General features: G+C 45.3%; 1 protein-coding gene and 1 long non-coding RNA gene across 2 annotated transcripts in view; one reads left to right on the forward strand and one right to left on the reverse strand.

The window, feature by feature from the left end:
• Positions 1 to 493, reverse strand: part of LOC132394232 (neuromedin-K receptor-like) — a 67,995-nt gene extending 67,502 nt beyond the window's left edge. Inside the window, exon 1 of the mRNA XM_059970112.1 lies at positions 265 to 493. Coding sequence (XP_059826095.1) covers positions 265 to 467 — 203 coding nt within the window. The 5' untranslated portion in view covers positions 468 to 493. The remainder of the gene's footprint in view (positions 1 to 264) is intronic.
• The window catches only part of LOC132394233 (uncharacterized), a 112,697-nt gene extending 103,108 nt beyond the window's left edge, over positions 1 to 9,589 (forward strand). The window contains exon 3 of the long non-coding RNA XR_009512226.1: positions 8,821 to 9,589. This is a non-coding gene — a long non-coding RNA (uncharacterized LOC132394233). The remainder of the gene's footprint in view (positions 1 to 8,820) is intronic.
• The last annotated feature ends 7,498 nt before the right edge of the window (positions 9,590 to 17,087 follow it).

The raw sequence follows: 17,087 nt of genomic DNA on the forward strand, positions 1-17,087 counted from the left end.
TTGCAGTGCTACTTTGGACACGTATGTAACCAAGTAAGATCTAATTTCGCCCTGGTAGATGCTTTGAGGACGGTCTCGAACCACCCTTACCCACCCGCACCTACCCCCTTTGGTGGTCCTGCTTTGCCCCACCCAATCGCACGCTATGGACCCAGTACAGCATCAGGAAGGAATCTGATCATACCCTGAGGTCTTGCTTTAGAGGAGGACATAACAAACTACCCTACACGTGAAGGGGTGTCTGACGCTGGCTGGTGGGGTTACCTGTCCACAGCAATTGCTGTCATGGAATAGATGCTGGCGAACATGGCGGCGATGGGAAAGAAGTTGTGGAAGCGGCAGTATGTCTCTCCGAAATACCAGTCGTTGTGAACGGCGTAAATGAAATTGACCAAGGTGTTGAAGGCGGCCACAGAGGCGTCCGAGAAGGCGAGGTTGACCAGGAAATAATTAGTCACTGTCCGCATCCTCTTGTGAGCCAAGATGATCCAGATGACGACGACGTTGCCGAAGACGGCTACTGCCACAACCCAGCCGTAGACGATGGACCAGAGCGCGATCTGCCAGAAGGGCTGCACGAATATATTGGTGATGTTGCCATAGGTAGAGTTGTCCGGGGAAGGTCCCTTCTGGATGTATCCGCTGTCCTGGCTGCCGTTTCCACAGAGTCGGGTAAAGTTGGGTGTCAGTGAGTCCATCCCGGCTGCGCCGTGCGCCCACTGATCTCCGGTGGAACGACTTCTCTCTGCGGCAGTGAAGTGGAGCAGCGAGGCAGCTCCCGGTTCTTTTAATCTCTGTGGGGAGGGGTGGCTGTTTCGTCGTTTGATGCAATCGAACAGTCAGAGAAGGGATAGGCTGCGATCCGCCCCAGCACATCCCCGACCGGTGCCTTGCAGGAGGCCAGTGCACACCCAAACCCGGAGAAATCAGGCGGGGAGGAGCGGGCAACTTTGCTGCCGCCAACCTGTTGCTCCGATTGAGCCGAATGAGAGGACAGTACGATCAGTGCAATCCCAGCAAGAGAGAACAATTGTTAAATACAGTCTCACCACCTCCTTGGGATGTTACAGAGTGGATCACAAATAGCCCGTGGAACCGGCACACCATCTCTTTCCGTTCTCACATCATTTCGCCTCCGTCCACTAGATCATTTTGTTTTAAACAACGAATTGACAGATGCTTAAATTTGGACGAATTCCTGCAGTGCCGGTTCGCCGGAGTTCAAGACAGGTTGAGCTGAGCAAACGGGACCGGTGAAGGAACAGCAGTCTCGACATCTACCACAATTCAGTCTCGCCCTTCACACAGGAATGTCGTAACTCGAACCTGCCCCTTGAATCTGCTCCACCAACAATGCCCCTTGAACCGTCTCCTCCTACCCGTCTTTGCCCATTACCCCGCTCTGTATCTCAATTCTGAACGCTCCAACTTTTCCTGCGGACGCGCGGATGGGGAGGACGCTGCGAGCTCACAACCTCCCTTTAAAATACCCCTTTCTCCCAATTCTCAACAGTAATTTAAGATTGTTGTATACGGATATATCGAGTTTGTGTTGGGTTGCCACGGAAGCAATCCTATTGGTCCCATTCTTTCACTCTGTTTACCATTAACCCGCACTAAAGTAAACTACGTAAGTCAATTAACCAGTGTACACATCTGTAGGATAAGGAAGGTATTTGGAATTGAATTTATTTAAATCTTACTCCTTCACGTTGTGGAACGAATGTAAAAATCTTTGCGTTATTACTCTGTTGCAATGTACAGACGTGAACTTATACGTCTAATGGCTTGTAGAAAGAAGCTGTCCCGAAGTCTGTTGGTGCTGGCTTAAATGTGTACCGTTTGCCAGATGGAAGCAGCTGGAACCGTTTAGGGCTGGGGTGTCTGGTGACCGCACTGATCTTCCAGGCCTCCTTTATGCAGCTGCTGCTGTAAATGTCCTCAATGGAGGGAAGTTCACATCCACAGATGCGCTGGGCTGTCCGTACCGCTCTCTGCAGTGCCCAGCGGTCAAGGTTGGTGCAGTTCCCGTATCAGGCGGTGATACAACCAGTCAGGATGCTCTCAATGGTGCCCCTCTAGAAGGTCCTGAGAGCTTGGAAGCGCATGCGGAATTTCTTTAGTCACCTGAGGTGGAAGAGACGCTGTTGTGCTTTTTTTGCTACACAGCCAGTGTGTACAGTCCCGGTGAGATCTTCGGTGATGTGTATACCGAGGAACTTGAAACTACACACCCTCTCAACTGATGTTGATCAGGCGAGCCTGTCTCTGTTCCTCCTGTAATCACGTAAAGTGATATCTGATGAAGACTTATTTGGTCTGAGGGCATAAATGCCAACCCCACACAGATCCATTATCAATCTCCACATTCCCACAGCTCTTTCAACCATCTTTCCTCTCACCTATACTTCTGGAAGGACTACAATCTTCTCCCAATTTTTCCTTCTCTGTGGTATTTACTCCATTGACAAGATGGTTCACACAAATGTCTCTGCGACGTCTTCCTTCTTCCCAAACCATGTTTTGCTCTCTACTGTAGTGGACTGGGCTGTCGACTGCATCTCATCTATTTCCCACATACCTGCTCTCAGCCCCTCTCCTTCTGAATAAATTTCCCCAATCTTCATTTTCTATCTAGTTAGCACTGAATTCAATGGAGTATCCCTGGCAACTTCTGCCATCTCCAGCCAGGTCATATCATCCCCTTTCAGCACTTCAAAGGAACCATCCATCTTTTGACTCACCAATTCACTCTCTTGTCCCTATCAGCTGTTTCCCTTCCTATCGCATTCCCCCATGCCACTTTAGATGTCCAAGACCTAAAGTCCTTCCAAGTGAAGCAGTGATTCTCTGACTGACTGCATTTGCTTTTCACACTGCCACCTCAACAGTGGAGAAACCAAGTGCAGAATGGGAAAATATTTCAGGGAGTACCTGCATTCAGGGGTACACAGGGGCGACTTAAAGCTTCCTGTTGCCTGCCATTTTGATTCTACATCTTACTAGCACTTTGACATCCATCTGTGGCCACCTGCACTGTTCTATCAAAGCCCAACATAAGCTTAAGCAATTGCACAGCAGATTCTGCCCAGGGACTCACAATATCCTTCCTGACTCACTACTGAATTCTAAAACTTCAAATATCTTTCATTCTCTGTCTATTAGAACTGGTCATTGTTGTTGTAAGTCACCCATCTGTAACATTGCTTACTGTTTCCAACGTGGAGTTTCCAACATTGCTGCCTCTCTCCCAGAGGATCCAGATGTTTTTTTATGTTCAATTCGATGTGTCAACACTGAGACCATGAGGAGAGCTGCTGATGCGACCTGCACCTCCATCATCTCTGAGGCTGAGGTACGCAGGTGTTTCCAACGAGTGGGCAGTCGCAAGGCTGTGGGACCAGAAGGCATCCCAGGGTTGGGTACTCAGCATTTGTGTGGCATAAATGGCAGGTGCGTTTGCAGACATTTTTAATCTCTCCCTCTCCCAGTGTAGAGTGTCCTGCTTCAAAACATCCAACATTGTTCCTGTACCTAAAAAGACCATGTCTGCATGACTGGTGCCCTGTCACACTCACCTCAATAATTAGCAAATGCTTCGAGAGGCTGGTCAAGGACTACATCTGCAGCTTGTTATCACCCACACTGGACCCCCTACAATTCACCTACTGACACAACCAGTCAACTGATGACAGAATTGTCACAGCCCTACACACCATCCTTATACATCTGGAGAAGAGGGATGCTTATGTGAGGATGCTGTTCTTGGACTACAGTTCAACATTCAACACCATAATTCCCTTCAGGCTCGACACAAGCTCAGAGCTCAGAGACCTTGGCCTTCACCCTGCCATGTGTAGCTGGATCTTGGACTTCCTGTCAGGTCGCCAGCAGTTGGTAAGAGTGGGCTCTCTCACCTCTGCTCCTCTGACCTGGCTCCCCACAGGGCTGTGTTCAAAGCACCCTCGTTTACTCTCTGTATTCACATGGCTGTGACGCCACCCACAGTTCCAATCTGCTAATTAAATATGCTGACAACACTACACTGATTGGCCTAATCTCAAATAATAATGAGGCAGCCTACAGAGAAGAAGTCATCTCTCTGACAGAGTGATGTCAAGGAAACAACCTCTCCCTCAATGTTGCAAAAATAAAGGAGCTGGTTGTGGACTACAGGAGGAATGGAGACAGGCTAACCTCTATTGACATCAGTGGACCTGGGGTTGAGAGGGCGAACAGCTTTAAATTCCTCAGCATACACATCACCGAGGATCTCACATGGTCTGTACGTACCGGCTGTGTGGTGAGAAAAGGCACAACAGCACTTCTTTCACCTCAGACGGTTAAAGTTTGGTATGGGCCCCAATTCCCAATAACTTTCTGCAGGGGCACAATTAAGAGCATCCTTAAGGCTGCATTACTGCCTGGTCTGGGAACTGTACTTCCTTCAACTGCAGGACTCTGCAGAGAGTGGTGCGAACAGCCCAGCACATCTGTAGATGCGAACTTCCCACTATTCAGGACATTTAAAAAAACAGGTGTGTAAAGAGGGCCTGAAGAACCATTGGGGACCCGAGTCACCCCAACCACAAACTGTTCCAGCTGCTACCATCTGGAAAATGGTACCACAGCATAAAAGCCAGGACCAACAGGCTCCGAGACATCTTCTTCCACCGGGGCATCAGACTGATTAATTCATGCCAATGCAATTGTAGTTCTATGTTATATTGACTGTCCTGTTGTACATACTGTTTATTATAAATTAGTATAATTTGCACATTGCACTTTTAGATGGAGAAGTAACGTAAAGATTTTTACTCCTCATCTATATGAAGGATGTAAGAAATAAAATCAATTCAATTCAATTCAATTCAATTCACTCTGTTAACAAAGAATAGAGTTGCAGCATGTTTCTACAGCCCTGCATTTAACAACTTTTATACTTCCTTGTTTGGATTGTCACTCCCTAACTGCCCTTATTTCATACTTTTGTGTTTGTTTTCTCTTTATCTAACTACCCCATTATTCCATTCACCTGAAAAAGTCTACACCTTATTTCTAGCTACACTATACCCATCACATCCCATCCTCTTGAAATATAAAACCAATTCCTTTTTTTTAGTTTTCCAAAGGTTTCTTGATTTGAAATGTTTACTTTGAGGAAAGAGAATCAGAAAAGTAGTAAAGATATAAAGGTGTAAAGGTAGTAAGGTAGAAGGGCATGTACTTCAATGCAAGAAGCATCAGGAACAAAGGTGATGAACTGAGAGCATGGATACATACATGGAATTCTGTTGTAGTTGTAATTTCAGAGACTTGGCTGGCACCAGGGCAGGAATCCATTCTCAATATTTCTGGATTTCAGTGCTTTAAAAGGGATGGGGGGTGGGGAAGGGAGGAGGGGTGGCATTACTGGTCAGGGATACGATTACAGCTGCAGAAAGGGTGGGTAATGTAACAAGATCTTCTTTTGAGTCAGTATTGTTGGAAGTCATGAACAGGAAGGGAGCAGTTACTCTATTGGGAGTATTCTATAGGTCCCCTGGTAGCAGCAGAAATACTGAGGAGCAGATTGGGAGGCAGATTTTGGAAAGGTGCAAAAATAACAGGGATGTTGTCATGGGTGACTTTAACTTCTGTAATATTGATCGGCACTTGATTAGTTCCAATGCTTTAGATGGGGCAGAGGTTGTTAAGTGTGTCCAGGATGGATTCCTGTCACAGTATGTTGACAAACTGACTAGGGGGAATGCCATATGAGATCTAGTATTAGGTAATGAACCGGGTCAGGTCACAGATCTCTCAGTGGGTGAGCATCTGGGGGACAGTGACCACTGCTCCCTGACCATTAGCATTATCATGGAAAAGGACAGAATCAGAGAGGACAGGAACATTTTTAATTGGGGAAGGGCAAATTATGAGGCTATAAGGCCTGAACTTGCAGGTGTGAATTGGGATGATGTTTTTGCAGGGAAATGTACTATGGACATGTGGTCGATGTTTTAAGGATCTCTTGCAGGATGTTAGGGATAAATTTGTCCCGGTGAGGAAGATAAAGAATGGTAGAGTGAAGGAACCATGGGTGACAAGTGAGGTGGAAAATCAAATCAGGTGGAAGAAGGTTGCATACATGAGGTTTAGGAAGCAAGGATCAGATGGGTCTATTGAGGAATATAGGGTAGCAAGAAAGGAGCTTAAGAAGGGGCTGAGAAGAGCAAGAAGGGGGCATGAGAAGGCCTTGGCGAGTAGGGTAAAGGAAAATCCCAAGGCATTCTTCAATTATGTGAAGAACAAAAGGATGACAGGACTGAAGGTAGGATAAAGGTGGGAAGATGTGCCTGGAGGCTGTGGAAGTGAGCGAGGTCCTCAATGAATACTTCTGTTTGGTATTCACCAATGAGAGGGAACTTGATGACAGTGAGGACAATATGAGTGAGGTTGATGTTCTGGAGCATGTTGATATTAAGGGAGAAGAGGTGTTGGAGTTGTTAAAATACATTAGGATGGGTAAGTCCCCGGGGCCTGATGGAATATTCCCCAGGCTGCTCCACGAGATGAGGGAAGAGATTGCTGAACCTCTGGCTAGGATCTTTATGTTGTCCATGGGAATGGTACCAGAGAATTGGAGGGAGGCGAATGTTGTCCCCTTGTTCAAAAAAGGTAGTCGGGATAGTCCGGGTAATTATAGACCAGTAAGCCTTACGTCTGTGGTGGGAAAACTGTTGGAAAAGATCCCTAGAGATAGGATCTATGGGCATTTAGAGAATCAGGGACAATCAGCATGGCTTTGTGAAGGGCAGATCATGTCTAAGAAGCCTGATAGAGTTCATTGAGGGGGTGACCAGGCATATAGATGAGGGTAATGCAGTGGATGTGATCTACATGGAGTTTAGTAAGGCATTTGACAAGGTTCCACACGGTAGGCTTATTCAGAAAGTCAGAAGGCACGGGATCCAGGGAAGTTTGGCCAGGTGGATTCAGAATTGGCTTGCCTGCAGAAGGCAGAGGGTTGTGGTGGAGGGAGTACATTCAGACTGGAGGGTTGTGACTAGTGGTGTCCCACAGGGATCGGTTCTGGGACCCCCACTTTTTGTGAATTTTATTAATGACCTGGATGTGGGGGTAGGAGGGTGGGTTGGCAAGTTTGCAGACAACACAAAGGTTGGCAGTGTTGTGGATAGTGTGAGGATTGTCGAAGATTGCAGAGAGACATTGATAGGATGCAGAAGAGGGCTGAGAAGTGGCAGATGGAGTTCAACCTGGAGAAGTGTGAGGTGGTACAGTTTGGATGGACAAACTCCAAGGCAGAGTACAAAGTAAGTGACAGGATACTTGTAATGTGGAGGAGCAGAGGGATCTGGGGGTACATGTCCACAGATCCCTGAAAGTTGCCTCACAGGTAGATAGGGTAGTTAAGAAAGCTTATGGGGTGTTAGCTTTCATAAGTTGAGGGATAGAGTTTAGGAGTCGCGGGGCAATGATGCAGCTCTATAAAACTCTGGTTATGCCACACTGTGTACTGTGTCCAGTTCTGGTTGCCTTACTATAGGAAGGATGTGGAAGCATTGGAAAGGGTACAGAGGAGATTTACCAGAATGCTGCCTGGTTCAGAGAGTATGCTTTATGATCAGAGATTAAGGGAGCTAGGACTTTACTCTCTGAAGAGGAGGAGGATGAGAGGAGACATGACAGAGGTATACAAGATATTAAGAGGAATAGATAGAATGGACAGCCAGCACTTCTTCCCCATGGCACCACTACACAGTACAAGAGGACATGGGAAGTTCAAGGGGGATATTAGAGGAGGGTTTTTTACTCAGAGTGGTTGGTGTGTGGAATGCTCTGCCTGAAGTCAGTGGTGGAGGCAGATACATTAGTGAAATTTAAGAGACTACTAGACAGGTATATGGAGGAATTTAAGATGGGGGGATATATGGGAGGCAGGATTTAAGAGTTGGCACAACATTGTTCTATGTTTGTTTTTTTTCCACAGATGCTACCTACCAAATGTTCCAGTATTTTCCGTTTTCTTGCCTGGAACTTTATTTCTACCTAATCCGAACTGGGTGTTATTTATCTCAATTATTATTTGTGGGTCTCTGACCCTTAGTTGTCTGTAATGACCGATAAATGTCACAAACACATTTTAAAGATAAGTAATTAACTGTGAAACACTTGGGAATTACACAAGAAAATGATGAGGCTTTTTTTTTACTATTTAAGATTATTTTTTGCTAGAACTGCACAGAATTTGTTTATAGAAATTACACAGTTGTATTATTTTGAAAATATTTTTAATCCAGTAGGAAAACACAAATTCACTGGGGTTCTCGGAATCAAATCTATGCAGCAGAAAAATGTACCGAGTTGCTGTGAATTCACTGTATTTCCTTTCCTAATAATAATCAAATCAAGTCAAGTCAAGTCAACTTTTATTATCATTTCGACCATAACTGCTGGTACAGTGCATAGTAAAAATGAGACAACGTTTTTCAGGACCATGGTGTTACATGACACAGTACAAAAAACTAGACTGAACTACGTAGTAAAAAAAAACACAGAGAAAGCTATACTACAGACCTACACTGGACTGCATAAAGTGCACAAAAACAGTACCGGCATTATAATAAATAATAAACAGGACAGTAGGGCAAGGTGTCAGTCCAGGTATTGAGGTTTCTGATAGCTTGGGGGAAGAAACTGTTGCATAGTCTGGTCGTGTGAGCCCAAATGCTTCGGAGCCTTTTCCCAGATGGCAGGAGGGAGAAGAGATTGTATGAGGTGTGCATTGGGTCCTTCATAATGCTGTTTCCTTTGCAGATGCAGCGTGTAGTAAAAATGTCCATGATGGCGGGAAGAGAGACCCCGATGAACTTCTCAGCTGACCTCACTATCCGCTGCAGGGTCTTGCGATCCGAGATGGTGCAATTTCCAAACCAGGAAGTGATGCAGCTGCTCAGGATGCTCTCAATACAACCCCTGTAGAATGTGATGAGGATGGGGGTGGTGGGAGATGGACTTTCCTCAGCCTTCACAAAAAGTAGAGACACTGCTGGGCTTTCTTTACTATTGAGCTGGTGTTGAGGGACCAGGTGAGATTCTCCGTCAGGTGAACACCAAGAAATTTTGTGCTCTTTACGACCTCTACCGAGGAGCCGTCGATGTTCAGCGGGGAGTGGTCGCTCCGTGCCCTCCAGAAGTCAACAACCATCTCTTTTGTTTTGTTCACATTAAGAGACAGGTTGTTGGCTCTGCACCAGTCCATTAGCCGCTGCACCTCCTCTCTGTAAGCTGACTCGTTGTTCTTGCTGATGAGACCCACCACGAATAATGACGTAATTTCCGGAATTCAGCTATATGTTCACGAATCATTGGCACGGTAGCATACTAGCTAGTGCAATGCTTTACAGTACTAGTGGCATGGCTTCAATTCTCACTGCTACCTGTAAGGAGATTGCATGTTCACCCGACGAAAACACAGGTTTCCTTCAGGTGCTCCAAGTTCCTCTCACTGTCCAAAGAGGTTAGCTGGGTATTGTCCTGCGATTAGGCTACTATTAATTGGGGGATCTTTGGGCAGTGTAGCTCGAAGGCCTGAAAGGCCTATGCCATGCTGTATCTCAATAAATAAATAAATAAATAAATCGTAAGATCTGCACTTTTGTATTTCCAGAAACAATTGCTAGAAGTAACTTATAAGAATTCGCTGACTAAATGAGGGAAGTATAGCAGTTTCATCAGTGGCTAATTTAACACTGCTCAAATGCTGAAATAGTCTCAAAATATAACCAGAGAGTAGCCTGCAGGGGGAGTTAGTCATACTTGCTGAGTCTTTTAATTTTGTACACCCATTGACTTAAATCCCATTCCATGCAGCTGAAAAATATGCAACTCTTCATAGCAATTAAATAAACAAGTCTGGCCTCCCACTACTTGTCACTTTTTGGAAGAAGAATCGAATACTCATATTTTCTTATGACACAGAAATAGGCCATGTGCCCATCAAGACCATGCTAGCTCTCCGAGAAATCCTATTTCCTATATGCATATTTAGATGTTCATTCTTCAGTTATTGTTTGATTGAATCATATAGTGTCTTGAGGGGTCATTACAAAATGGATGTGAAGAGTGTGTTTCCTCTTGTGGGAATATCTGGGACTTGCATCACTTTAAATGTAAGGAATCACCAAATTAAGACTGAGATAAGGCTTTTTTGCCTCTCAGTTGTGAGAGACAAAGATCTATGGAAGCAGATGCTAAATATTTTTAAGGCACAGTTAGAGAAATATTTGATAATAGATAATGCAACATCGAAGTCAAGAACAGAATAGTCATAATCTTATTAAACGAAATGGGGAGCAGGCTCAAGCACCTTAACGATGTGCACTTGCTCCATATTTGTTATGGTCATAAAGAGATAAATCAGGGAAAGCTTTTTCCAATCCTCTCTGCAACAATTTCATCACACAGGACTACAGTGCAGATTCCAGGGTTAATACTGAAAAGGTTTACATTGCAAAGGCGGACTGCAGTCCTGTTTTGTGTTTCATTGAATGTATACATAAGAGATACATCTACTGGAGGTGGCTATGATGATGAAACAGTAGAAAAAATGATTTCCGCTGTTGGAAGAGTACAGAACAGGTGAGCCTCATAGAAACAGTGAAGTAACTTAATTATGGGGTCATGCTCTTGTTCCTTCATAATGTAATGAAAATCTGGAACACTTTCCCTAGGGCTATTGAGACTTGGTTAGCTGAAAATTTCAAAATCAAGGTTGACAGATCTTTGTTGGGCAAGGATTCTGAAATCCAATCCTTGTTGAACATGATCTGAACAGTCTTACAGAATGTTCATTGACTCAGAACAGAATGATGCTGTACAGTATTCTTTCTCTTCTGCACCTTGAAACCACAGCACACTTTACCTTCCTTGCCTTCACTGGGGCAAAGTCCCTTGGCATGTTGTACTATGGCTTGATATCAATAACTTACATATGTGGAACTGAGTCTGATTCTTTCACATTAACAGCTCACACCCATTGATTCTTCTCATTCCCACCAGACATTTACAATCATTCCACGGTCAAAGTCACTTAGATCACATTTCTCTCCTTTTCTGAAGTTCGGTCTGAACAACAACTGAACCTCTTGACCATGTTTGCATGTTTTTATGCCGCGTGATTGGCTGATGAGCAGGTGTACAGGTGTATCTAATAAAGTAGCCACTGATTGTACATTGCTGGTAACAATGTACCTCTACATACATTTGTAAATCTCCCATCTCTCACGATTTTCACGCATCAAAGTCACTAGAGTTATTTAGTAGTTAAATTAAAATAAGTAGTGCAAAGAAAAAAACGGAAATAAGAACATATTGAGTTAGTGTTCATTGGTTCAACATCCATTTAGGAATCAGATGGCAGAGAGGAAGAAGGTTTTCCTGAATCATTGAGTGTGTGCCTTCAGGCTTCTGTATCTCCTTCCTGATGGTAACAAAGAGAAGAGGGCATGCCCTGGGTGATGGGGGTTCTTAATGATGGACGCTTCCTTCCTAAGGCACCGCTCCTTGAAGATGTCTTGGATACTATGGAGACTAATACCAGTGATGAAGATGACAAATTTTACAAGTTCCTGCAACTTACTTCAATCTTGTGCAGTAGCATCCCCATACTAGACAATGATGCAGCCAGCCAGAATGGTACAGTTGTAAAAGTTTTCAAATGGTTTAGTTGATAAACCGTATCTCCTCAAACTCCAAATGAAATGTAGCCGCTGTCTTGCCTTCTTTATAGATGCATCTATTTGTTGCATCCAGGTTAGGTCCTCAGAGATCTTGACATCCAGGAATTTCAAATTTCTCACTCTTTCCACTTCGTATCCTTCTATGAGGATTGGTTTGTGTTCCCTCATCTCACTCTTCCTGAAGCCCACAATCAGCTCTTTGGTATTGCTGACATTGAGTGCCAGGCTGTTGGTATAACACCACTGAACTAATTGGTATAGCTGGTACCATCTGAAATTCTGCCAACAATGGTTGTATCATCAGCAAATTTAAAATGGTATTTGAGCTGTGCACAGCCACATCGTCATGGATATAGAGAGGGTAGGGGAGTGGGGTAAGTACACACCCCGTGGTATGCCACTGAAGTGGAAATGTTATTTGCAATCCACAGAAAATCCGTTTGTCCGGTTAGGAAGTCGAAGGTTCCATTGCAGAGGGAGGTACTGAAGCCTCAATTCTGTAGCTTTCTGATTAGTACCTCACCCTCTTGAAAGACAGCCTGATGTCGGCCACCCAGACAGAGATGGCAGGGTCACCAGGTACTGCAGGGATCCTCATAGCTGTGGTTTTATTCTCCCTTTCAAAGTGAGCAGAAAAGGTATTGTTCTTGTCTGAGTGTCAGGTATTGCTGGGTTTTGCTTTGTAGGAAGTAATGGCCTGCAAACCCTGATGTTCATCTGGTGTCTCCTCCAACCTTGCTTGGAATTGTTTCTTCACTCTTGAAATAGCCCTCTGCAAGTCATACCTGGTTTTCTTGTACTGATCTGTGTCACCAGATTTGAATGCCACAGATCTAGCCCTCAGCAGACTATGAGCCTTCTGGTTCATCCATGGCATTCGATTTAGGAATCTACCATAAGTTTTAATGTAATAAGTGACAGCTGTGGCCTACTTATCCAGGCTCAAAGATGACTCCCTGAATACAGTCCAGCCCACTGATTCAATGTAGTCCTGTGCGCTCCTGTGCCTCCCTGGTCCATATCTTCTCGGTCCTCACTACTGGTGCTACAGTCTTCAGTCTTTGCCTCGGAGTAGAAGTACAGCTCAGTGATCAGACTTTCCAATGTGTGGCACTCTTTATCTTAGTGTAACAGTGGTCTAGTGTATCATTTCCTCTGGTACCACAGGTGATTTGTTGATAATAATCATTTAGTGACTTTATGAAGCTGGCCTGATTAAAATCTCCCCAAAATGATGGTGAAGGCATCAGGATGTGCTGTTTCCTCAGACATGATAGGTCATTACATGGAGTGTCATGCAGAGACTCTTCAGGAACAATCATGCTGAGTTAGGACCTCCACTGGATCCCAGCAAACAAAACTAGTATTTGACTAACTTTAGTGTTAACCACCTCCAGAAACCCACACAGATGTGAATTGTCTTCAATTCAAGTGTGCAGTTCAAAGGCATATCACTGAACAATGTGCTCTTGTGGGGTTCAAACCTCAATAGTACATGCTTGGGGTCCTCATGATTATCAGAACTGAGTCCATCGTGGAGATGACAGACAGCTTCCTTGTGTGAGAGGATCATCGAGGCTACCTTGTTTCACAACCACCAATTGGACTACAAGATCCTGGAGTACCGATTGAGGGTTCATGTATTTGGTAACTCCCCTTCAACAGTTCTGGCAGTATATGGCCTTCAGAGGACACCTATTGAGGGAGAGAAGGGATTCAGGAGTGAAGAATAATGATCTACCAAAAGATCTTTCTGTGTTAAAGGTCTTAAATAATTTTCTAGTTCCAAACAAACAGTCAGCAAGCTGAGAGCAGCACAAGGCATGTTGGCACAGTCTAATTTCAAATTGCATAAGATTGCACCTGGGGGTGCTGAGGTTACACAATGTTTCTCATCTGAAGATTTGGCCAGAAGTCTACAGAATCTTGATCTTTGACAAGACCTTCCTCTTATTCATCAGTCCGGGTCTTGGATGGAACCTCATTACCAACACTCTTGCTTTCCAGGTCACTGCTACCAAGAAACCCTTAACCCACCGACTATCAATAGCTTACTTGATCTTCTTGGATTTGCTGCTTCAGTCAGTATCCAGGGACACTTCACATTAGGACAATAAAATAACAAACTAGTTCCTCTCCACCACCATTTCCTCTGTCTGGTAGAACTGGTCCTCACCGTCAACAATTTTTTGTTCGGCTACTCCCACTTTCTTCAGTCTCGAGGGGTAGCCATGGGCATCTGCTTGGGCCCCAGCTACTGTTTGCTTTTTTGTTGGCTAATTAGAACAGTCCATTTTCAAAGTCTTCCCTGGTAACGCTCCCTAACTCTTCCTCTGTTACACTGATGACTGCATTGGTGCTGCTCCATGCACCCACACTGAGCTCGTCAATTTCATCAGCTTTGCCTTCAGCTTCCACCCTGCCCTTAAGTTCTCTTGGACTATTTCTGACACCTTCCTCACCTTTCTCAATCTCTTTGTCTCCATCTTTGGAGACAAACTTTCGACTAATATCTTTTATATACCTACTGATTCCCATGGCTATCTTGTCTCCTGTAAAAATGCTATTCCCTTTTCTCAGTTCCTTCGTCTCCGCCGCACCTGCTCCCAGCATTTGACTTTCCTTTCCATGGCATAAAAGATGCCTCCTTCTTCAAAGTAAGGGGCTTCCCTTCCTCTACCATTGATGCTGCCCTTACCCACATCTCCACCATTTCCCAAACATCTGCGCTCACTCCACCTTTCTGCCGCCTTAACAGTGATAAGAGTTCCTCTTGTCCTTACCTATCACTCCATGAGCCTCCACATCTAACAGATCATTCCTCTCTCACCTCCATTCAGAGCCCCAAACAGTCCTTTCAGGTGAGGCAACACTTCAGCTGCGAAGCTGCTGGGCCCGTCTATTATATGACGTCCTCATGGGACCCTCCTCCTTCCCTTTCTCCTATAGTCTATTCCCCTCTCCTATCAGATTCCTTCCCTTCCAGCCCTTTACCTTTCCTACACACCTGGCTTTACCTAATACCCTCTAGCTATCCTCCTTCCCCACCCCCCATCTTTCTATTCTGTTGTCTTTCCTATTCCTTTCCAATCCTGAAGAAGGGTCTCGGCCCAAAAATTCTATTCATTTCCATAGATGCTGCCTGACCTCATTTCTCCAGTATTTTGTGTGTGTTACTTGGATTTCCAGAATCTGAAGAATTTCTCATGTTTATGGTAACTGAAGCTAGCAGCAACTGATTGAAACTGGATGGTTTGATGGGTGAACAAGGACTGTTGGTGAGAGCTGGGTTTAAATAGGCTGCATAGGTGAGTTGGAAATGAGTGGCAGGTGATGCCTATTAGTTGGGTGGAGGCTGGGAAGTGGCTGCATGTGTAGGCCCTATAGGACCCCCTTCCTACAGCCAGCCCCTGATGGCCCAGGAAAATCCAGATGGGTCTGGTGGAAGTCCTCAATGAGCGATGGAATCAAGATGTAACTTGATGGCAGCCAAGAACTCTCCTTTGGACTGTACCCTTCCCAGTCGACCAGATACTGCACCCCTGCCCATGGTGACATGAATTGTCTACCCTGGACCACCTTCCACCTTCTAGGTTCCAGAGGAACAGGCTCAGGTGGGTTGTGTGGTCCATGGACAATGGGCTTGAGGCAGGTCACCTGGAAGGTAGGTGTGATCCAGAGGAATGGTAGCAGCTGCAGATGGTAAGTGAGTGGATTGACGTGATGGGTAATTTTGAAGGGACAAATGAACTGGGGTGGGAGCTTGTGGGTGTGCAGGGGCAGTTCTCTGGTGGACAGCTAGACACAGTCCCCAGGCCATTGTAGTCTGGTTGGACATTGTAGGCAGTTGGCCTGGCAGCAGTAGATGCGGATGGCAGCTCGGACCTCCATACCCTCTTTCAAACATTCCATCAACATCAAACCAGGGCCCTAGCGGATGGGACCTCCACCATTGGCTCCTCTGTGGGGAGCAACAGGGGTTGGTAACCATGAAGCACTTTAATGCATAATGCACAGGATGTGTGTAGATTGTGGAAACGCTCTGCCAAGATGATACTTCTTCAGTGTTGAAGGGTTAGAGGCAGTGAATTATCAGAGATAAATCCTCACTTGCTGAATGCCTCTTTATGACTGGCCTTTGGTCTTCAGATAATTGCCTGAGTACAAGCTCACTGTGGTGTGGAGGAGGGAGGACAAGGCTCATCAGAAGTGGGAGACAAATTGTGGGCATTGTGAGACACATTGCCCAACACAATGTCACGAGGGAAACAGTGAGAGTGAACTACATGTTGTAGAACCAGGTCCACTGTCCCAGCGGCTGATGGAAGTTTGGGAAGGGGAATGAAGTGGACTGCCTTGGAGAACTGGTCCACCGCTGTCAAGATCACTATGGTCCCATTGGGAGGTGGAAAACGCAAGACAAAATCCATGAGCATTGAGGAGACCAGTAGAGGCCACAAGAGTCCAGAGGGCTATTGGTTGGAGGAATTGGTCTGAACACATTGAAGGCAGGCAGTGATACACTGATGTATATTTGTGATCATGGTGGGCCACCAGAACTGGTGTCACAGAAAATCAAGTGTCCATTGTGCACCTGGATGTCTGGAGAGAAGTGAGGGGTGAGGCCATTGGAGTACCCCCACCAACTTGTGTCTGCTGATGTCAGGTCTGTCAGCAGGGTAGGCTTGTGCTGTAGGGCCTGGTGGATCTAGTTCTCAAGGTCCTAGATGATCAGAGAGGATGGAATGATGGGTTGAGGGTCAATCTCCATTTCAACTGGGTCAAACTGTCATGACAGGGTGTCCATCTTAGTGTTCATGGAGCTGGGTCCGTATGCGGTGGTAATGTTTAATTGCTCAAAGGAAAGTTCCCAGTGAGCCTGAGATGGGTTGAGTTGGGGGGCCTGGTGTATGGTTGAGGTTTTAGAGGTCAGTCCAGATTAGGAAAGGCTCAATGGTTCCCATCGGCCAAAGTCTCCATTCCTCCAGTGATGAGTAGCTCCCTGTATCCTACCTCATTATGGTGCTGTGTCGAGTTGAACTTGTTTGAGAAGGCACAAGTGTGTGTCTTCCCTTTCACTTCTCCCTGGGATGGGATGGCCCCCAATGCCCACCCCAGCTGCAGCTTCATCCACCACAATACGGATTGCCTTTATTATATTTTTACTATTGAGCTCTGTTTGGCAGATCTTCCTCAGTATTGAAGTAAATTCTGTCACAAGTTTATTATTATTATTTCCTTTTTTTCTTATTGCATCTGTAAAGTTTGTTGTCTTGCACGTTAGTTGTTGCCTGTCTTGTTTGGCATGGACTTTCATTGTTCCTATTGTGTTTCTCATATTTC

This window comes from Hypanus sabinus, chromosome 5 (assembly GCF_030144855.1).
Source record: "Hypanus sabinus isolate sHypSab1 chromosome 5, sHypSab1.hap1, whole genome shotgun sequence".
In the NCBI taxonomy this organism is placed as follows: domain Eukaryota; kingdom Metazoa; phylum Chordata; class Chondrichthyes; order Myliobatiformes; family Dasyatidae; genus Hypanus; species Hypanus sabinus.